General features: G+C 45.4%; 1 protein-coding gene across 4 annotated transcripts in view; it reads left to right on the top strand.

Annotated features, from left to right (window-relative positions):
• LOC135553974 (junction plakoglobin-like) overlaps nucleotides 1–17,971 on the top strand; it is a 76,777-nt gene extending 58,806 nt beyond the window's left edge. For all 4 annotated transcript variants that reach the window (XM_064985947.1, XM_064985950.1, XM_064985948.1 and 1 more), the window contains 12 exons: nucleotides 1,458–1,696; nucleotides 2,844–3,045; nucleotides 5,600–5,744; nucleotides 5,886–5,989; nucleotides 6,671–7,009; nucleotides 10,825–10,977; nucleotides 12,084–12,203; nucleotides 12,371–12,521; nucleotides 13,510–13,631; nucleotides 14,387–14,429; nucleotides 16,341–16,490; nucleotides 16,769–17,971. In XM_064985947.1, the coding sequence (XP_064842019.1) occupies nucleotides 1,458–1,696; nucleotides 2,844–3,045; nucleotides 5,600–5,744; nucleotides 5,886–5,989; nucleotides 6,671–7,009; nucleotides 10,825–10,977; nucleotides 12,084–12,203; nucleotides 12,371–12,521; nucleotides 13,510–13,631; nucleotides 14,387–14,429; nucleotides 16,341–16,477 (1,755 nt within the window). In that variant the 3' untranslated portion in view covers nucleotides 16,478–16,490; nucleotides 16,769–17,971. The remainder of the gene's footprint in view (nucleotides 1–1,457; nucleotides 1,697–2,843; nucleotides 3,046–5,599; nucleotides 5,745–5,885; nucleotides 5,990–6,670; nucleotides 7,010–10,824; nucleotides 10,978–12,083; nucleotides 12,204–12,370; nucleotides 12,522–13,509; nucleotides 13,632–14,386; nucleotides 14,430–16,340; nucleotides 16,491–16,768) is intronic.
• Nucleotides 17,972–23,159: the final 5,188 nt, after the last annotated feature.

The raw sequence follows: 23,159 nt of genomic DNA, 5'->3' as shown, positions 1-23,159 counted from the left end.
ATAATGAGGCCAATGGTGACAGATACAGAGTTTAATGGCTGTGATAGAGAAAACTGAGGATGGACCAACAACATTGTAGTTGCTCCACAATAATAACCTAATTGACAAAGTGAAAAGAAGGGAACCTATACAGAATACAAATATTCCAAACATGCATCCTGTTTACAACAAGGCACTAAAGTAAAACTGCAAAAAATGTGTCAATGTTATGTTTGGGGCAAATCCAATACAACACATTACTGAGTACCAATCTACATATTTTCAAGCATAGTGGTGGCTGCATCATGTTATGGGTACGCTTGTAATCGTTAAGGACTGGAGAGTTTTTCAGGATAAAAAATAAACAGAATGGCGCTAAGTACAGGCAAAATCCTAGAGTAAAACCTGGTTCAGTCTGCCTTCCACCAGACACTGGGAGATTAATTCACAGTTCATCAGGACAATAACCTAAAACACAATGCCAAATCTACACTGGAGTTGCTTATCAAGAAGACAGTGAATGTTCCTGAGTGGCCGAGTTACAGTTTGACTTAAATATATAGCAATGATCAACAACCAATTTGAGCTTGAAGAAAATAATAATGGGCAAATGTTGCACATTCCAGGTGTGGAAAGCTCTTAGAGACTTACCCAGAAAGACTCACAGCTATAATTGCTGCCAAAGGTGCTTCTAGAAAGTATGAAAATTAGATATTTCTGTGTTTCATTTTCAATAAATGTGCAAACATTTCAACAAAAAAATCCACTTTGTCATTAAGGGGTATTGTGTGGAGATAGGTGAGAAAAATGTTTATTTAATCAATGTTTAGTTTCAGGCCATAACACAACAAAATGTGGAATAAGTCAAGGGGTATGAATACTTTCTGAAGGCACTGTATCTGTTGCACTATAGAAGTACCATGATGTACTTAATAGTGACATTGACTCTGTCACTATTGTGTGCTGTCTCTCCTCACACTCGAGCACCGTCCTACTGGCTAGCATTGATCCAGTTCCATGCTTGACTAGCTCCTACCTCTCTGTGGCTGTGGCTGTGCTTGTCAAGGTCGTGACTGAGCCAGTTAGATTGGACACAGATTAGGACTACCCCAGAAACAAATCCTCTATAGGTTTATATTGTCATTGAACATAATTTCAGCTGTCCTTAAAGGATTCAGTGTACAACATTGCTTGTGTTGAAGCCTAGTTCTGATTATGATTGAAAGTCATGATGAGCCCTAGTCCTTCTCTGTCTTCTACTCACAATTCAAACTCAAGGCGTGGTCTATTCCTGAATCTTGTTATCAATGCCTATGTTCAATGAACCAATGAATTGCTGAAGTACAAGGTTTGAAATCAGCTATGCTGTAAAGCCATGACCTTAAAGAAATGTGCAGACCTAACATTGGGTCCCAATCCAATGTCACCACTTTGCATGCACAGAAATTCACGATTATGCATTGTCTCATTCCCCACAGGTGGTGGTCAACAAGGCAGCCATGATCGTGAACCAGCTGACGCGGAAAGAGGCGTCTCGCCGGGTGCTGATGCAGTCCCCCCAGATGGTGGCGGCGGTGGTGCGGGCCATGCAGAACACGGGAGACATGGAGACAGCCCGTTGTGCCGCCAGCATCCTCCACAGCCTGTCCCACCAGAGAGAGGGCCTGCTCGCCATCTTCAAGTCTGGGGGCATCCCCGCCCTGGTCCGCATGCTCAGGTAGGAGAGGAGGGATGGATTAGTGGGTGGATGGATGTTGAGGGGTAGATGGGAGTGGATAGATGGAGGGAAGTATCGACAGATGTTTGGATAGATTGTTGGTAAATGGTTTGATGTGAAGGAGTAGGTATGGATGGATGGGTGGATAGAAGTATCGACAGATGTTTGGATAGATTGTTGGTAAATGGTTTGATGTGAAGGAGTAGGTATGGATGGATGGGTGGATAGAAGGATCGATAGATGTTTGGATACTTTTATGGTTAAAGTAGGGAATGGACTGGTTGGGGTGAGTAGGCATGGAGGGATGGATGGATGGTGATGGATTTATATTTTTATAGGCATTGTAGGTTGGTGGTTTGATTGGGAGTGAATTAGTGAAATATAGAGAGAGAAAAAGCAAGGGGGTGAAAGAGAGAAAAAGATATACTCGTCAGATGGAATTCAGTGTTAGAAATAAAGTGATTTAGGCACGCACTGTTCTGGCCTGTCTCTGCATCTGCAATTGTGTACGTGCTGTGTGTGCTAATTTGTGTGTGTGAGTGTGCTTGTATGTATGCAAGCATGAGCGTGTGTGTGTATGCGTGCATACATGCTTATGTGTGTGTATCCCCACCACCATGTCCACTACTGCCTGCAGGCTATGATATTAGCCTATCACATTATTACCCATCAAAAATGAGGTGTCATGCTGTGCTCATTAACTTGGCTAAACTTGGCTAAACCACCAGGCTCATTTTAACCTCACGATAAGCGGTGGCCATTTTTCATATTCATTTCTCATCTCTGTTCACACAGTATAAACCCCGTATAACAGTCGAGGAGGCATTAGACAGAAACTGAATCAAGACATTTAATTAATTCAGAAACATAATTCAGATAAATACAAATGGAAAAACCTACCTGTACAAGACTATCAAATAGGGATTTAGATGCAGTTTCACGATAGAAAAATATGTGCTTTTTAATGATACAAAGAGCAGATTCGAGCAAATTAAATTCAGAGGGAACTAATTGGGAAAAGAAAGGTCATGCTAATTTCTCTCACACCTCAATCTCTTCTTCTGCTCTCCTCTGCCTCTTTCTTTTTCTCAACCTACTCTCCCTATTTCCCTCCCTCTCCCCTCCCTCCACTCTCCTCTTCCCTCAGTTCTCCCATGGAGTCAGTGCTTTTCTATGCCATCACCACCCTCCACAACCTGCTACTGCATCAGGAGGGAGCCAAGATGGCGGTGCGCCTGGCCGACGGCCTGCAGAGGATGGTGCCCCTGCTGAAGAAGAGCAACCCCAAGTTCCTGGCCATCACCACAGACTGCCTGCAGCTGCTCTCCTACGGAAACCAGGAGAGCAAGGTGTGTGGTGCGGAGGGGGGGGTCTTTGGAGGATAATGCTTGAGCTATCATATTTGGCATAGTGGTATTGGCACAGACTACCTGCATCTTCACTGCAGCCAGGGTTGTGTGTGTGTGTGTGTGTGTGTGTGTGTGTGTGTGTGTGTGTGTGTGTGTGTGTGTGTGTGTGTGTGTGTGTGTGTGTGTGTGGTGGTTAATTTTTTTACTGTCAATTGAGGAGAGACAAACTTATCATACAAGTCAGTTATACTTCAACTAAATCTTTATTTGCGTATTAGTAAGAGAGCAGGTCAATACAACACACACATATAAAGTGAATCGATTGAGTGCTCTACGTTAATGATGACTGGAAGACGAATCACCCTCGGATGATTCGTTGAGAGCCCCGAGACAAAGGTACAAAGGTCTTTTATAGCCAAGATACACCCCCGTCAGTCTACATGACAAACAACAGATGTATGGAATGGGACACAAGGTGAAGATTTGTATGAAAGATACTTAGAATTCACAGCAGACAGTATCTGATTGTGTAGAGACCAGGGTCTGGCCCTGGAGTCATCTCTCCCTGCTACCTTTATAGAACAGAAACATTAACTCATGATCTGGAATGCGGTATCACCCAAATACATCGTAAATCTTCCAGAGGCCCATCCTTAGTAGAACACACACAGATGAGAGTTCTAACAACCCCTTATTCTGTTGCATTAAACAACCCTTTGATGCAATTACAGCATTATAGCATAATCTTGCAATTTTGCTCTCACAGTGTGTGTGTGTGTGTGTGTGTGTGTGTGTGTGTGTGTGTGTGTGTGTGTGTGTGTGTGTGTGTGTGTGTGTGTGTGTGTGTGTGTGTGTGTGTGTGTGTGTGTGTGTGTGTGTGTGTGTGTGTGTAGTTGCAGGTTTGGATTATGCGTGGTCCCTTTTAGTGCCACCTGCAGCTGCACTGCAGGAGAGCAAGGGTGTATATGCACGTGATGTGTGTGTGTGTGTACATGCACACACATAAGCACTCACACACTGTACATGTTCTTACCAGTGGCTGCTTGCAGCTGCATTGGTGCAGCAAATGTAAAACCCTGTATGGGGTTAGTAATGTACCCTCTATTACATCAGTAATATACTAAACATTAAGTAAATAGAATTAAATTAAATACACACACTGCTGTTATTACTCTAACAATCATATGCGAGACAATTCATAATGCAATGTAATGTAATGTCCAAACTCTGTAATGCTACTTCATTGTATATGGCAGTGTGTTTTCATTGTTATACCTCTCAGCTTATCATCTTAGGAAATGGGGGCCCTGAGGGGATGGTCTTCATAATATATATACTATAATTATGAGAAACTGTTGTGGACCACCAGCCGTGTGCTCAAAGTTCTCTCAGTGTGCCCTAGCAACAAGCCCGCCATAGTGGAAGCTGGTGTGTGTGTGTGTGTGTGTGTGTGTGTGTGTGTGTGTGTGTGTGTGTGTGTGTGTGTGTGTGTGTGTGTGTGTGTGTGTGTGTGTGTGTGTGTGTGTGTGTGTGTGTGTGTGTGTTGTGGTGTGGTGGTTAATTTCTTTACTGTCAATTGAGGAGAGACAAACTTATCATACAAGTCAGAGTTATACTTCAACTAAATCTTTATTCACTTATTACTAAGAGAGCAGGTCAATACAACACACACATATAAAGTGAATCGATTGAGTGCTCTACGTTAATGATGACTGGTCGACGAATCACCCTTAGATGATTAATTGAGAGCCCGAGACAAAGGTGCAAAGGTCTTTTAGAGCCAATATACACCCCCTTCTGTCTACATGACAAACAAAAGATGTATGGAATGGGTCACAGGGTGAAGATTTGTATGAAAGATACTTAGTATTCACAGCAGACAGTATCTGATTGTGTAGAGACCAGGGTCTGGCCCTGGAGTCATCTCTCCCTGCTACCTTATAGAACAGAAACATTAACTCATGATCTGGAATGTGGTATCACCCAAATACATCGTAAATCTTCCAGAGGCCCATCCTCAGTAGAACACACACAGATGAGAGTTCTAACAACCCCTTATTCTGTTGCATTAAACAACCCTTTGATGCAATTACAGCATTATAGCATAATCTTGCAATTTTGCTCTCACAGTGTGTGTGTGTGTGTGTGTGTGTGTGTAGTTGCAGGTCTGGATTATGCGTGGTCCCTTTTAGTGCCACCTGCAGCTTGGCACTGCAGGAGAGCAAGGGTGCATATACACGTGATGTGTGTGTGTGTACATGCACACACACAAGCACTCACACACTGTACATGTCCTTAACACTGGCTGCTTGCAGCTGCATTGGTGCAGCAAATGTAAAACCCTGTATGGGGTTAGTAATGTACTCTCTATTACATCAGTAATATACTGAACATTAAGTAAATATAATTAAATTAAATACACACACTGCTATTATTACTCTAACAATCATATGCGAGACAATTCATAATACAATGTAATGTAATGTCCAAACTCTGTAATGATATTTCATTGTATATGACAGTGTGTTTTCATTGTTATTGTTATTCCTCTCAGCTTATCATCCTAGCTAACGGGGGCCCTGAGGGGCTGGTCTTCATCATGAGGAACTATAATTATGAGAAACTGCTGTGGACCACCAGCCGTGTGCTCAAAGTTCTCTCAGTGTGCCCTAGCAACAAGCCCGCCATAGTGGAAGCTGGTGAGTGTGTGTGTGTGTGTGTGTTTGAGGAGGGTGTGTGTTATGTGTGTGTTAGTACATATGTGTGTGTCTGTGCGTGTGTTTGTTATCTCATCCTTACCATGAAAGAGCCATTTAACCTCCCCTCTCTCATCCTTCCAGGGGGCATGCAAGCCCTGGGACAGCACCTGACTGGCTCCAGCCAGCGCCTCACACAGAACTGCCTCTGGACCCTGAGGAATCTGTCTGATGCTGCCACTAAACAGGTAGGAGGTCAGGAGTTAATTTTGAATCCACAGAGACCGTACCATAGAGTAATACAGAGATAGTACAGAGTTTATAAAGACCAATGACTATATATATTAATGAACAAAGCCATCGATCACATGACAGTATCTATTCCTATGTGAAGACTCTATAGCGCGTTGAAACCAAATTAAGTCGGTTAAGATTGCGCCTCATGGAGATGTAACATGCACAGTTTGAGCTAATTCAGGAAGTGACGTTGCAGGCTAGCTCAGTGCTGCCTGCTTTCATTGAGTAATTCAAGTTGAAGGCCAGGGTACGGCAGGCTGCCATTCGCAAACTAATTTTAAAATAATCAGTTCAAGGACATACTGTACATCTTGTGTATGAGAAAAACAGTTATTGGTACCATGATTGTCTTCATAACATTTATTTATTTTTATGAAGACGGACCACGAAGATCGACATTTTTCCATTTTCTATAATGGCAGATCCTGTTTTCTCCCGCAATCGGCCTCGAACTACTGTGGCTTCAATGAGGCAGTCGTTCTCCCCTGTTAAAGACAGTACCATCGATTTCCACAGAGACAGTAACATACAGTAGTTGGAGTTCTACAGTAAAACATATAATGAACAAGCAAAGACAAATATGGAATTCTCAATCCCCAATCTTCCTACCTCCCCCCGTTCTCTGTCTGTAGGAGGGTCTGGACGGCCTGCTGCAAGTGTTAGTGGGACAGCTGGGTTCGGACGATGTCAACATGCTGACGTGCGCCACGGGGATCCTGTCCAACCTCACCTGCAACAACTCCCGCAACAAGACCCTGGTCACGCAGTGCGGCGGCGTCGAGGCGCTCATCCACGCCGTGCTGCGGGCCGGAGAAAAGGAGGACGTGGCCGAGCCCGCCGTCTGCGCCCTGCGCCACTTGACGTCACGCCACCAGGACGCCGAGCTTGCCCAGAATGCTGTGAGGCTGCATTATGGTATTCCTGCCATTGTCAAGCTGCTGGGGCAGCCACACTACTGGCCTGTGGTGAAGGTGAGAGGGGAGATAGTTGGTTGGAGTGGGAGTGGGAGTGGGAGTGGGAGTGGGAGTGGGAGTGGAAAAGAGCTGAGAAAAAGGGTATACTGTTTTTTTTGTCTTGCTCGTTGTTTTGTCTGGTTGGAAGCTCCATTACTGTTGAAGTTGAAGGTGAGAGGTTGAAGGATCAAAGAGTTTGCAGGTTGGTTGTGGTTGTTTTGTCTGGCCATCTTTTGTTTGTTGTTTTGTCTGGCTTGAGTGTTCGGTTGTTTTGTTTGGTTGGCTGCTTTGTCTTTTGTGGTTCTTTTTTTAACCTAAATAACTGGTTGTGGTAATCCAATTTGTCTATGTGTCTATATCCAGCAGCTGCAGTCCGTCTTTAATGATTCCTGATTTAACGGCCGCTTGAGTGAGGTTAAAATCATTGTCCCCTTCTTTGCAAAGTATGATGCCGCTGTACATATGAATGCATTTTCTTTGAGGCTTTAATTAGAAACACCATGGCTGTATCATATAGGGCTCTATTTCATTTGCATTGCGAAAGTTCAACTTTACAGCGTGATTGAATGTTCCCGCTTTAGTGGAGACTTTGTTCATAGAGAACACTGCATATGTCGGCCCAATTGGAAATGACCTTAACTTAACATTTCTATCTGCGGAATCCGTAACACTTCAGCATCAGAGATTGAATAGAGCCCTTCATTTAGCTGGAAGTGTCGTTTGAAAATTGTGGTACTTTAATGAAGAATTACTTTTAAATTAAAGCAGGTCAGAGGGGATGTTTTGGAGAGAGTGAGACCTGCATAGGGGATGAAGTTGTTCACGATGCGAGATGTAGTGCAGGCAGGGTTCTGGGCTGTACCCCGAGGCAGGGCACAGGACATGCCTCCCATAATCCTGCTGGGACAACACCCGCTGGCTCCCACTGTCACCTCTCTGGCTTTTTGTTTTTGTTTTGGAGAAAATGAGGGAGGGAGGGAGGGAGGGAGGGAGGGAGGGAGGGAGGGAGGGAGGGAGGGAGGGAGGGAGGGAGGGAGGGGGAGGGAGGGAGGGAGGGAGGGAGGGAGGGAGGGAGGAGGGAAAATACACACAGATTAAGTAAAATAGAAATGGCTAACTTGTTGAGAGTGAGAGAGAGAGAGACACTCACATGCAGTGAGTGTAGTATACTTCACACAACAATGTCACTGTGAAACAAGGATAACATCATCTGGGATTTGCAAGGCCGTTGCTGTCATTTCTTTTTTTTTTTGCAATGAAAACAAGATTGGTTGGATTTTTCCAACGTGGCTACCTTGGGAATTTATATCAATGTGTTATTGTTTCATCAGGGAATAATGCACACCCATCTTTGACAGCAGGTGGATTTAAGGATGGCAAGTTAGTTACATGCTCAACTTGCCAGAATAATCAAACAAAATAAATCATGCTAAAATGTCAGCCTAGTATGAGGATAAACCAATATCTAACTATTATCTATGCTATTGATATACAGTAGATATACTATGAGGATAGTAGGCATAACAGTAATATCAATAGTAATACAGTATAGCAATAGTTTGATACCAGTAATAGTAATATCAATGGTACATTGTCATTGTTTTAAAAATACCACCTACCAATTCATGTCACCTTTGCTTTATGATTGGTCGTTTTCCTCTCATGATCTAGACAGTCAACTAGTATGATAAGGAAGGTTCGTTTCCCTTCCCCCTCCAACCCCGTGCTTCAGTGTCTGATCGCTGATTGGTTTCGAGATGCTCCTCTGATTCGCTCCGAGCAAGCAGCATCCGTGAAACACGCTTGAATTCATGCCAATCGGAACAGAAACCTTCAATGGTCGAGTGTGCTTGTGTGTCTTGCTGTCCTGCTCTGTTCCCATGGGCACTGGTCCACACGAATGGCCCTTTATTTTTACCCCGATGTGCACGAGCCTCACTGTGTGTCGTGGTTGTCTCCCAATAGTCCATCGTGGTGTTCTTTCCTTGTGTCCTCTCTTTCAATTCTGATCTGAAAGTATTTGATGAGTGAGTGAAAGCACTGTGGTAGGCAGCTATCTAGTCTTTTCTACCTGTGATTGGTCTTTAAGGACAGAGGAAAGTATTTGTACTCTCTGTGTGTGTGCATGTAGGCCTATGCCTGTACACTTGACAAGTGGCCATGTGTATCTTCATGACTCCAGTGACACATCTCCCCCATCTGTAGCACCAGGTAAACATTGACGTCTCTCATCCTCTACTCCAACTGAAAGAAAGGTGTTTTCTAAGGCCTATTGGCAGCCAGCTATCCATGTATTGGCACCTTGTTCCCGATTCCTTGACCATGTATACAACTCTTCCCATTTGGGTGATATTAGGCTTTTTGAGTTCATTAGCTCTGATTGACTAGTACTTAGTTCCCACACAAAGAACATGAATGACACGCACACTCTGCTCTCTCCCCCACACACACAAACACACACACACACACACAGCTCTCTCTCTCCCTCACACGCACACGCACACACACACACACACACACACACACACACACACACACACACACACACACACACACACACACACAGCTCTCTCCCTCACACACACACTGCTCTCTCCATAACACACACACACTCCTCTCTCCATAACACACACACACTCCTCTATCTCTGCCTCCTTCTGCTCTACGTCAGCCAGAAGGTCGCTCTGCACCAAGCTGTGCCTAATCACTCATTTACGCCTTCTGAATTTAAATCTCATTGTGTGTGTGTGTGTGTGTGTGTGTGTGTGTGTGTGTGTGTGTGTGTGTGTGTGTGTGTGTGTGTGTGTGTGTGTGTGTGTGTGTGTGTGTGTGTCCAAACCCATATGGATAAGCAGAGAGAGCCATATAAATATTTACCTGGGAATGCACTCATGTGTATGTTCATCTGTGACTGCGTACACATACATGTCTGTGCCTAAGCGGGATTTAATAATTCATTTACAGTCTGAATGAGCCAATCGTTCCGCCCTCTCCCTCTCTCTCAGTGCGTTACAACCCCGAGTGTCTGATCGCTGATTGGTTTCGAGATGCTCCTCTGATTCGCAAGCAGCAGGCATGAGCCATGCTATTTTCCTCCTATCCATGTATTGGCACCTTGTTCCCGATTCCTTGACCATGAGCACATGCCTGAATTTTCCTCCTGATCTGCACTCTCATTGACTAGTCTTTTTCAGGCCTATTGGCAGCCAGCTATCCATGTATTGGCACCTTGTTCCCCCATTCCTTGAGACAGCAGGGAATGTGTGTGTGTGTGTGTGTGTGTGTGTGTGGAGAATTAGGCAACCCGATCCCCATCACAGCACACGCCAGTGGAGGATTCTCAATCCAGCCGGAGCTCTTTTAATAAAGGGGATGTTGTTATTTTATGATGCGAAATGAATGATGTGTTTTTCAAAAGGGGACTTTATATGAGATGTTATTAGCTCCTGTTGGGGCTAGGGGTCGGGGTATGTGAAATGGGAGGAAACATCAGAGGACAGGGCAGGGTTATGGTAAGCCAGACCATCATTTCAGGAGATGGCATCTCACGTTCTGCTAAATGTGACTGCAGTTACATTGCCGCAGCGTGCATCGGCTTGCACAGTCGCACATATAGGTGTATATCTTAGGGTACGCATGCGTTCTTTCACATGAGCGCCACACTGCCATGCCAAGTCCTTAATAGATGTGTACTGTATGCTTCCATACATGCACTCTCATAGTCATGCAGTATATCATGTATTTGTGGACAAGGTGTTGTAGCAGTAAAAGAGATTATATTGATGCTTTTTCCCCATACAGCTACGTTCAACCCGCCCCTCTCTTTCCCGTAGGCCACGGTTGGTCTGATCCGTAACCTGGCGCTGTGCCCAGTCAATCAGGCCCCACTGAGGGATGCTGGAGCCATCCCCCGATTGGTCAACCTGCTGCTGAAGGCTCACCAGGACACCCAGAGACACGCCTCCAGTTCTCAGCAGACGTACCAGGTCGGCCACGACGCCATTCAACACATAAGACTCACTGTCACAGGAATGACACTGTCATAATCCAGAATGATAGAAGTTATGTCGCCTTCACCACAAATATGAAAGTCACTCACAGTCACAGCACTTGCACAGAGGGAGTCGCCTCCGTTGCAACCCACATACCACGGATGAATCCACTCCATTACACGCTAGCCATATCACACAATCACCTCAGCCGAATACAGAATTCAAACACACTGAAGCACTCGAGGCAACATTCTTTCAGCACTCCTGCACATCAAATCACACAAATTCCAAGACTGCATTCTCTGCGTTTGAAACCGTTCCTCACGCTGTACAAACAAGTAGGTTGCATTTCAGACTCAGTAAAGGGCTGCAATGCGTCACACAGGGGTCCCAGCAGGATAGTCCAGTGGTCAACACCATGCCACGGCGCCAGCACACGTCCCCCATTCCAGGCCTCTCCAACCCAGTGTAGGCCAGTTGGCCGCTCGGGAGACCCAGTGACAGAGATCCATTTCAGTCCACTGGGCCCACTTTGAACTCTGAGCTGCACAACAATACTCACACGTATAGACAGAGAGCTGTGGCTTGAGGGAAAATAAGAGATGTAGGCTAGGTTTGTGAGAGACGACCGGGGAGTTTTCCACTGATTCTCAGCAGAAGGTTGCAGACATATGCTCCCACCTGTTTCGGGTTTCGGGTTTTCACCTGTCAGCTTTTTCCAGCAAGCCAAAAAGGATTACTAAGCACAACAGGCCCATTCCCCTTGCGCGTTGTCTGTAAATGGTTTACTTAAACATGAGGCAGGATACATGCACACACACACACACCAATACACCCTCTCAAGTCTATTAATCATTTTACAGGGTTTTGACGCCATTGGGATTAAGGTCCTCTCTGAGTGTCAAAGTGAATGGCGCCCAGCTGTTGTATTGTTAAGATTGTCAAAGCAGCTTACATGAAGTAGATCAGACACACACACACACAATGTTAAGTGCTGAAAACAAACCCATACATCAATGTATCATCCCACAGAGGATTCCACGAAGTTACACATACTACACACACACACTTTCTAAATCTCTTCCCCGCTCTTTTCCCAGGATGGTGTTCGTATGGAGGAGATAGTGGAGGGCTGTACAGGAGCCCTGCACATCCTGGCCAGAGACCCCGTCAACAGGGGAGAGATCGCCAGCATGCAGACCATCCCACTCTTTGTACAGGTTAATGTCTAACACACCATACTCTCAGTTGGTGTTGTATGCACTTGTGTGAGAGAGAGAACGTGGGGAAAGAGAGTGAAAATAAGCGAGTGTGTGTACTTGTGAGTTTTTGGTGTATTCTTGCAGATGTGTCTGAGCTCTCCCTCCCTCTCCCCATCTGTCCGTAGCTGTTGTACTCGTACGTGGAGAACGTGAAGCGTGTGTCTGCGGGGGTGCTGTGTGAGCTGGCCCTGGACAAGCAGTCTGCGGAGATGATCGACGCAGAGGGAGCCTCCGCCCCACTCATGGAGCTGCTGCACTCCAGCAACGAGGGCATCGGTTAGTCTCTTCATAAACAGCAGCTTGGCGCTTTAGTGGATTTTACGAAGCACTTGGGACTTTCAACAAACAATCAAATATATATATATAATATACTTGGGCTTTCAAAACAGTGCCTTATACTGTACATACAAATATACACGCAGGCACACACACGTTACTGTCCTACACTCTTAGAGGAGAAAGGTGCTATCTAGGACCTGAAAGGGTTCTTCAGCTGTCCCCATAGGAAAACCCTTTGTAGAACCTTTTTTGGTACCGGGTAGAACCCGTTTGAAATCCGTGTAGAACCCTTTCCACAGAGGGTTCTACGTGGAACTCAAAAGGGTTCTACCTGGAACCAAAAAGGGTTCTACTATGGGGACAGCCGAAGAATCCTTTTGGAAAACCTTTTTTTCTAAGAGTGTACGCACAAGTCTTCAGAAACAAACACACCGTCAGCCACACTTTCTTTATTTTCTCTCTCTCTCTCTCTCTCTCTCTCTCTCTCTCTCTCTCTCTGTCTCTCTGTCTCTCTGTCTCTCTGTCTCTCTGTCTCTCTGTGTCTCTGTGTCTCTCTGTCTCTCTGTCTCTCTCTCTCTCTCTCTGTCTCTCTCTGTCTCTCTCTGTCTCTCTCTCTCTCTCTCTCTCTCTCTCTCTCTCTCTCTCACACAAGCATATGCACACAGACATCTTACAAACAAATATGACCTCTTTCTCTATCTCTCCCTGGGCTCTCTCCATCTCCTTTTAATAATGTGTGCTGACTAATCAAACATGACTCTCTGTCTCTTTAAATCTCTCTATATCTCTGCCTCCCACCTCTCTCTGCCCATCTCACTTTCTCAATGTTTCTCAATGTACCCCATTAGCATTTTGAGTACTCATCATAACTGTCGTAGCATAGAGGCAATGACAAACAACCTCTTGATATCTCTTCCTTCTTCTCCCCCCCCCCTCTTTCCCCCACTCCCTCTTTCCATGTCTCTCCCCGACCTCTCCCTCACAGCCACCTATGCGGCAGCCGTTCTCTTCCGTATCTCGGAGGACAAGAGTTCTGACTACAGGAAGCGTGTGTCCGTGGAGCTCACCCACTCACTGTTCAAACACGACCCTGCGGCCTGGGAGATGGTAAGCCTCTGCCTCTGACGCCGCCTATAGCCTGGGAGCGACCAGTACAAGGATCAGTAGTAGCTGGCCCTGTTTGAACACCTTTAAGGTTCATCTCAGTTGTCTATTGGGGCTTGACTGGCCTCCGCCCTTGGATTGCTTTAAACCAATCCAATATTTCTCAGGTCAGTCATTGCTTCAGGGAAGAACTGTAGGAAAATCAAAATACACGCCACACCACGACACAATCGATACCACTCAGTAATCAATCTGTATGTTTACCTTCCATGCTTGCATTACTATAAGAATGAATCGCCGACAACTAACTATATCTAGTGTATGAACATGATTTCAAAACCGGCATGCCTAATGCGCTAAGTATCTCCGAGCCCCACACTTCGCCACAGGCTCCCAAAGCTGATTGGATAATTACCACTATTGAGGCTCACCGATTGGATTAGTGGCGGATCTGGCCCAGGTGTGAATCAATCACATCGAGCCGGGAAAATGCTGACTCATCAGGTTGTCAAGGGGAAAGGAGACAGGGAGGCCCAAAGCAGACAGGTATACTGTTTACAGTACATCCGCCATGAGGAAGTATCGACCTCCAAAGGGATAGATTTAATGACTGAGCGCCGTGGGCACCAGGTGTAAAGTCAACGTCTGCCTCTGTCGTTTTTTTTTTTTTAGAAGGGGATCGGTGAAAGTATCGTGTTTTGAAGCCCGAATGGTACAGATTTACATGAATATTTCTCAAGCTCTCTCTTTCTCTCCAGGCCCACAATGCTGTACCCATGCAAGCTGCATACTTGGCGGATGGTGAGTGTGGACCAGTCCTATCTTACAGTACAATACACCAATGTACACCACTATTGTATACTATGCTATATTATAAACCAGGTGGTTCAAGCCCTGAATGCTGATTGACTGAAAGCCGTGGTATATCAGACTGCATACCATGGGTATAACAAATATTTACTATTTACTGGTCTAATTGTGTTGGTAACCAGTTTATAATAGCACCTTGGGGGTTTGCGGTATATGGCCAACACACCACGGCTAATGTCTGTATCCAGGCACTTTGTGTTGCGTCGTCCATAAGAACAGCCCTTCGCCATGGTGCATCAGCAACATACCACACCTCCTCAGGCCTTAATGCTTAATTATACTACTGCAATGAACATCTTACATTACACTACTGCGTTTCACCCCCCCCCCAAAAAAAGGCAAGAGCGAGTTAGATTGCAGACCAGAAGAGAGAGAGGCCGAGATGTATTGACACACACGGATTGAAATGGATTGACACACACACACACACACACACACACCAGCGTCAGACCGCATTTAGGTTAAGTGCCACTTGATTGGTTTCCTGTTAGTGGCTGTGATGAGTGACAGTGGACTGTGTGTGCCAGAGGGTGTTCATTAAGTCAACGCGCAAGCAATGTCACAGCAAAGTCTGCCCTCATCTCACTAGTCACGCACACACACACACACACACACAAACACTTACTTCAACATGAGTGGAAGAAAAGAAAACAACAAATGATTGAGTTTCTCTCTCATATTCACACGTACACATACACACACAGTAGTGAGCATCAGAGAGGAGGGAACCGAGAGACACGTGTCTATAGAAAGCCTTGGGCCAGGTCTTGTCCTTTTCCCCTCAGCAGTCCATCAGACCCCAGGGAGTGTGGGGGACCCCTGCTGTTTATACAATGTACTCGGCCCCCTGGCCACACTGCGGAGAGTGTGGGTGTGTGTGCGTGCGTGCATTCATGTCCGTTCATGTGTGTGTGTGTTTCTCTCTGATGTGTCTGCTCCCTCCATGCCCTGGAGGGGGGGTGGTAAGGGAGGGAGGAGGGGTCCTGTCATCTGGGATGGAATTAAATTCACAGAGGTATCTATCTATTTCCCCTCTGGTCACATTTCCATGTCATTTACATTTCCATTAACTGGCCATCTATCATCGTCAAGCGATCTCCCGCACTCTATCCCGCTCTCTCTCTCACACATACACACACACACACACACGCTGCCGAGTTGACACACACTCTCTCTTTTCCACTGCTCGGCTAATGCTCCCTCCCGCCTTCCTGTGATTGCGTAACACTTCTCCTCTACAGAAAACACCGGCACTCTCTCTATCTGGTGAATTTATCTTTTGTTTTTCCCCCCTCGCTCTATCGGTCACTACTTTATCTCTTTGCAGTCATACGGCGTCTTTCTCCAGCTAAGCTTCAGGCCTCTGTCATATGTCCTAGTTGTGAATCTCCACTCTGTCTTCCTCTCCTCTCGTCCATCGCTCTCTCTGCATACAGTAAATCCTCCTCATCTCAATATCTTTAATTATAATTCTGAACTCTATCCCTCCTATATCCCCCAGTGTGTGTGTGTGTGTGTGTGTGTGGTACATTAGTCACCATCCGTCCTTTCACTGCTGACGCTTTATCCATATTGCAGTGCTCACATTATTAAACAGGGTATGAAATAGCATTAATGGAATAGAATAGAGGTGAAGGTGAAGAGATTGTTATTCCTGTTCTTCTATCCATCCGTCACAGGAAAACGCCTGCTGATGGGAGCAAAGCCCCTTTCTGACTGCCTGTCTAATAATTTGGATGCTTGCACACCGTCTGTCAGTGTCAATCCACCAGATGAGCTTGCTTCTCTGTTGGCCTGTGAATTCTATATTTCTCTCATCTCTCTCGCCCTCCTTCCCCTCAGAGCTGGATGGAGGCTACCCCCCCTACGGCTACTCTGACCTGGGCGTGGACGGGATGCCACTGGAAGCGGAGATGCATGAGCAGTACATGCCTGAGATGGCCTATGATCCCCGACAGGCCTACCCAGAGCCCCTCTAACACACAGTGCAAGGTCAGTGATATGGATGCATACTCACACACACACACACACACACAGCTTCACAGCACTCCTCTAATGCACAGACTCAGCCCGTACGTTCCCCAGCACATACATACACACAAACACACATGCCCAGAATGGCTGTAAAAACAAAACAGACAGCTCAGCTCTGTAGTGACATAGTCAATTGCATAGTACACACACGAATACCTCAACATACCATAATTGCAACATTTTAAGACGCGCATGAAACATGACTTATGTCTCAATAACTGCCTCTTCCATTGAAGGCACCAAATGGAAGGAGTGAAATTGGCATGAACACCATGGAGGGACAGCTGAACGAGGATTTCACAAAGGGAAACTCCTATTTCATGGGGAGACATTGGCCAATCAGGGGCTGTTGTCAGAAAACACAAGAAAAATGTAATAAAAAAAGAAAAAAAGAATTTAGTGTTCCTCAAAATGAAAAGTTGCTTTGTTACAGTTAATGTGGCGGGAAATTGAACTTTAACTTTCAGATGCTGTGTTGGTTTTAGGCGTTTCCTTGCATATTTACCTTGCACATTATTTTACATTTTCGTCATGCGTATAATTTACATGGCGGTATGCAGAGCCACATACAGTAGTCCTCGACAATAACCAGTAACATTGAGTTCAGACAAGAAATCCTATTCATCACGTAATGAGTGCTCAGGCCCAGCTGTCTATCCCCCCCAGTCCAGTCCATGATCCAGACTGCTGCTGGGCCTGAGGTTCCGAGACAAGCACCCCCCCCCGGAAGGTTTGTCCACAACCACTCTCTCCCAGTGGAGTGGTCTCCCAAGCACACTGGACCACAACTTCCGCTGGTGCGGTTGGTGCACCCTCTGTTTCTGTGGACCCGTCTTGCTCACCAACAGTTGCAGACACTCAACCGACATCGCATACATATGCATCGGGGACTAATACATTGTGCTTCAACATAAAAATGTGTGTACGATCCAAAACGTCATGTCTGGCAGGCCCGCACCCTTTTACAGCTACTACAACTGACGTTTCCACAAAATATGTGCGTTGTTATGGAAGATGTTTTTGATTTTGTCTTGGTTCCTGGGGGTTTGGGGGAGGCGGGGAGGAAGATTGGGAGTGTGTTTTACTGAGGTAAGAGGCAGGGGGTGTATGCCAAAGAGATTTATTTTGTGACGATGATAATCATATAGCTTTCTGTTTATTTTCTATTTTGATTGGGTGGGGGGGGGGGTTGTGTGGGGGAAGCAGTAATCGTGATCCTGTTGTTTGTAAAGTGTGTGTTCCATAGCGACCCCGCTGCACATTCCTACCTACCAAACGATAGAAAAGGCAAAGAAAAATGAGGGATGATCGAAAGATGATGTTGATAAGAGAGGAGTGTACCATATGAATGAAGGGGAAAATTAACACTATGAATATGCATTTTTACAGAACATTTTTAGTTTGAAACTTTTTCTCAAATAAACAAACTATATTAACTAGCCTGTCTCCTGTGTATTTGTGTGGCTAATTGGATCTTATTTAGCCTTGAGGTCATTATTGCTTTCACCCACTGTCAGTCAAGCAAGGCCCGAACTCCAGCCTTTGAAACCACTGCAGGCTGGCGGTGAAGAATCCAAAGGAAACTCTGTCTCACAGCGCCCCCATGTGTCCCTAAGAGGCAGGAAATCTGCCCTCGCAGTACCACATTCGGGTTTCAAATAGTAATAACAACCCAACGCTTATGATAAATATACTGATAACTAACCCCTATTCATCTGTGCATGTAACAGAGGGAGATCGTATGGGATAAACTCACTCACGGCTTGAAATGGCGCGATTGAATCGGATCCGGGTTACGGCTCCAATGTAACCGCCATTACTGTGCGTCACATGTGCCAAGAGAGCCATAAAAAAAGAGAGAAGTATGAAATAAAGTGTATAAAGAGAAGGTAGAGATTCAGCATTGATTATAGGGATAGGATTTCTGGGATAACATAAGAGAAAGGAGGCAGTCAGTGGTTGTGTGTCTGTGTCCCGACTTCATACAGTATAGGCCTACTGCCACCAAGTGACTGTTGTGGTAATTCACTGGGCAGGATGTCTGACGTTTCAATCTCAAATCAATTTGTCACATGCGCCTCAGGAAACAGGTGAAATGCATAATTACAAGTCCTTAACCAAAAATGCAGTTTTAAGAAAATACCTATAATTTGTTTGTTTTTTAAGTAAGAGATAAGAATAACAAATACTTAAAAGAGCAGCAGTAAATCAATATATCGGGGCTATTTACAGGGGGTACCGGTACAGAGTCAGTGTGCGGGGGCACCGGTGTTGAGGTAATTGAGGTAATATGTACATGTAGGTAGAGTTATTCAAGTGAATATGCATAGATAATAACAGAGAGTAGCAGCAGCGATGCAAATAGTCTGGGTAGCCATTTGAATAGATGTTCAGGAATCTTATGGCTTGGGGGTAGAAGCTGTTTAGAAGCCTCTTGGACCTAGACTTGGCGCTCCGGGAACCGCAAAATAGATGGCATCATAAGGTAGGAAAAAGATGTGGATATATTGAAGCAACATCTCAAGACATCAAGCTTGGTCGCAAATGGGTCTTCCAAATGGACAATGCCCCAAGCATACTTCCAAAGTTGTGGCAAAATGGCTTAAGGACAACAAAGTCAAGGTATTGGAGTGGCCATCACAAAGCCCTGACCTCAATCCTATAGAAACTTTGTGGGCAGAACTGAAAAATTGTGTGCGAGCAAGGAGGCCTACAAACCTGACTCATTTACACCAGCTCTGTCAGGGGTATTGGGCCAAAATTCACCCAACTTATTGTAGGAAGCTTGTGGAAACATTTGACCCAAGTTAAACAATTTAAAGGCAATGCTACCAAATACTAATTGAGTGTATGTCAACTTCTGACCCACTGGGAATGTGATAAAAGAAATAAAAGCTGAAATAAATCATTCTCTCTACTATTATTCTGACATTCTTAGTCCTGTATTGACGCGTCGCCTGTTTGATGGTTCTTCGGAGGGCATAGCGGGATTTCTTATAAACTTCTGGATTAGAGTCCCGCTCCTTGAAAGCGGCAGCTCTATGCTTTAGCTCAGTGCGAATGTATGCCTGTAATGCCTGTAATCCATGGCTTCTGATTAGGGTATGCACATACAGTCACTATGGTGGCATTTCCTCAATGCTCCTATTGATAAAGCCAGTGACTGATGTGGTGTACTCCTCAATGCCATCGGAAGAATCCCGGAACATATTCCAGTCTGTGCTAGCAAAACAGTCCTGTAGTTTAGCATCTGCCTCATCTGACCACTTTTTAAAAAAGTAGACAATGGTGCTTCCTGCTTGAATATTTGCTTGTAAGCAGGAATCAGGAGAATAGAATTATGGTCAGATTTGCCAAATGGAGGGCGAGGGAGAGCTTTGTACGTGTCTCTGTGTGTGGAGTAAAGGTGGTCTAGTATTTTTTTCCCTCTGGATGCAAATTTAACATGCTGATAAAAATGAGGTAAAAGTGTTTCCTGTTTGCTTATGCACACACTGTATATAGACTTATTTCATATTGTGTTATTGACTGTATGTTTGTTTATTCCATGTGTAACTCTGTGTTGTTGTTTGTGTCGCATTGCTTTGCTTTGTCTTGGCCAGGTCGCAGTTGTAAATGAGAACTTGTTCTCAACTAGCCTACCTGGTTAAATAAATAAATAAAATTGAGTGCGGTTTTAGATAGTGTGGTCTACAGCTTATCATGAGATACTCTAACTCAGGTGAGCAAAACCTGGCCAATAAAAAGAGAAGATTAAGATGGGCAAAATAACACAGGCACTGGACAGAGGAACTCTGCATAGAAGGCCAGAATCCCAGAGTCGCCTCTTCGCGGTTGACGTTGAGACTGGTGTTTTGCATGTATTATTTAATGAAGCTGCCAGTTGAGGACTTGTGAGGCATCTATTTCCCAAACTAGACACTCTAATGTACTTGTCCTCTTGCCCAGTTGGGCACCAGGGCTTCTCATGTTAACATGCATGAAAACAATGCTTTTACAGTTACAGAAATCAAATCAAATTTTATTTGTCACATACACATGGTTAGCAGATGTTAATGTGAGTGTAGCGAAATGCTTGTGCTTCTAGTTCTGACATTGCAGTAATAACAAACAACAAATCTAACTAACAATTCCAAAATACTGTCTTATACACACAAGTGTAAGGGGATAAAGAATATGTACATAAAGATATATGAATGAGTGATGGTACAGAGCAGCATAGGCAAGATACAGTAGATGGTCTCGAGTACAGTATATACATATGAGATGAGTATGTAAACAGAGTGGCTTAGTTAAAGTGGCTAGTGATACATGTATTACATAAAGATGCGGTAGATGATATAGAGTACAGTATATACGTATACATATGAGATGAATAATGTAGGGTATGTAAACATTATATTAGGTAGCATTGTTTAAAGTGGCTAGTGATATATTTTACATAATTTCCCATCAATTCCCATTATTAAAGTGGCTGGAGTTGAGTCAGTGTGTTGACAGCAGCCACTCAATGTTAGTGGTTGCTGTTTAACTGTCTGATGGCCTTGAGATAGAAGCTGTTTTTCAGTCTCTCGGTCCCAGCTTTGATGCACCTGTACTGACCTCGCCTTCTGGATGATAGCGGGGTGAACAGGCAGTGGCTCGGGTGGTTGTTGTCCTTATATTTATGGCCTTCCTGTAACATCGGGTGGTGTAGGTGTCCTGGAGGGCAGGTAGTTTGCCCCCGGTGATGCGTTGTGCAGACCTCACTACCCTCTGGAGAGCCTTACGTTTGTGGGCGGAGCAGTTGCCGTACCAGGCGGTGATACAGCCCACCAGGATGCTCTCGATTGTGCATCTGTAGAAGTTTGTGAGTGCTTTTGGTGATAAGCCGAATTTCTTCAGCCTCCTGAGGTTGAAGAGGCGCTGCTGCGCCTTCTTCACGATGCTGTCTGTGTGGGTGGACCAATTCAGTTTGTCTGTGATGTGTATGCCGAGGAACTTAAAACTTACTACCCTCTCCACTACTGTTCCATCGATGTGGATAGGGGGGTGTTCCCTCTGCTGTTTCCTGAAGTCCACAATCATCTCCTTAGTTTTGTTGACGTTGAGTGTGAGGTTATTTTCCTGACACCACACTCCGAGGGCCCTCACCTCCTTCCTGTAGGCCGTCTCGTCGTTGTTGGTAATCAAGCCTACCACTGTTGTGTCGTCTGCAAACTTGATGATTGAGTTGGAGGCGTGTGTGGCCACGCAGTCGTGGGTGAACAGGGAGTACAGGAGAGGGCTCAGAACGCACCCTTGTGGAGCCCCAGTGTTGAGGATGAGCGGGGTGGAGATGTTGTTGCCTACCCTCACCACCTGGGGGCGGCCCGTCAGGAAGTCCAGTACCCAGTTGCACAGGGCGGGGTCGAGACCCAGGGTCTCGAGCTTGATGACAAGCTTGGAGGGTACTATGGTGTTAAATGCCGAGCTGTAGTCGATGAACAGCATTCTCACATAGGTATTCCTCTTGTCCAGATGGGTTAGGGCAGTGTGCAGTGTGGTTGAGATTGCATCATCTGTGGACCTATTTGGGCGGTAAGCAAATTGGAGTGGGTCTAGGGTGTCAGGTAGGGTGGAGGTGATATGGTCCTTAACTAGTCTCTCAAAGCACTTCGTGATGACGGAAGTGAGTGCTACGGGGCGGTAGTCGTTTAGCTCAGTTACCTTAGCTTTCTTGGGAACAGGAACAATGGTGGCCCTCTTGAAGCATGTGGGAACAGCAGACTGGTATAGGGATTGATTGAATATGTCTGTAAACACACCAGCCAGCTGGTCTGCGCATGCTCTGAGGGCGCGGCTGGGGATGCTGTCTGGGCCTGCAGCCTTGCGAGGGTTAACACATTTAAATGTTTTACTCACCTCGGCTGCAGTGAAGGAGAGTCCGCATGTTTTGTTTGCAGGCCGTGTCAGTGGCACTGTATTGTCCTCAAAGCGGGCAAAAAAGTTATTTAGTCTGCCTGGGAGCAAGACATCCTGGTCCGTGACGGGGCTGGTTTTCTATTTGTAATCCGTGATTGACTGTAGACCCTGCCACATACCTCTTGTGTCTGAGCCGTTGAATTGAGATTCTACTTTGTCTCTATACTGAGGCTTAGCTTGTGTGATTGCCTTGCAGCGGAGCTGCACTGTTTGTTTTCGGTCATGTTTCCGGTCACCTTGCCCTGATTAAAAGCAGTGGTTCGCGCTTTCAGTTTCACGCGAATGCTGCCATCAATCCACGGTTTCTGGTTTGGGAATGTTTTAATCGTTGCTATGGGAACGACATCTTCAATGCACGTTCTAATGAACTCGCACACCGAATCAGCGTATTCGTCAATGTTGTTGTCTGACGCAATAGGAAACATATCCCAGTCCACGTGATGGAAGCAGTCTTGGAGTGTGGAATCAGATTGGTCGGACCAGCGTTGGACAGACCTCAGCGTGGGAGCTTCTTGTTTTAGTTTCTGTCTGTAGGCAGGGATCAACAAAATGGAGTCTTGGTCAGCTTTTCTGAAAGGAGGGCGGGGCAGGGCCTTACAGTGCCTTGCGAAAGTATTCAGCCCCCTTGAACTTTGCGACCTTTTGCCACATTTCAGTCTTCAAACATAAAGATATAAAACTGTA

This window comes from Oncorhynchus masou, chromosome 14 (assembly GCF_036934945.1).
Source record: "Oncorhynchus masou masou isolate Uvic2021 chromosome 14, UVic_Omas_1.1, whole genome shotgun sequence".
Taxonomy (NCBI): Eukaryota; Metazoa; Chordata; class Actinopteri; order Salmoniformes; family Salmonidae; genus Oncorhynchus; species Oncorhynchus masou.
The sequence above is the reverse complement of the archived record's forward strand: the minus strand, read 5'-3'. Positions and strand labels throughout refer to the sequence as shown.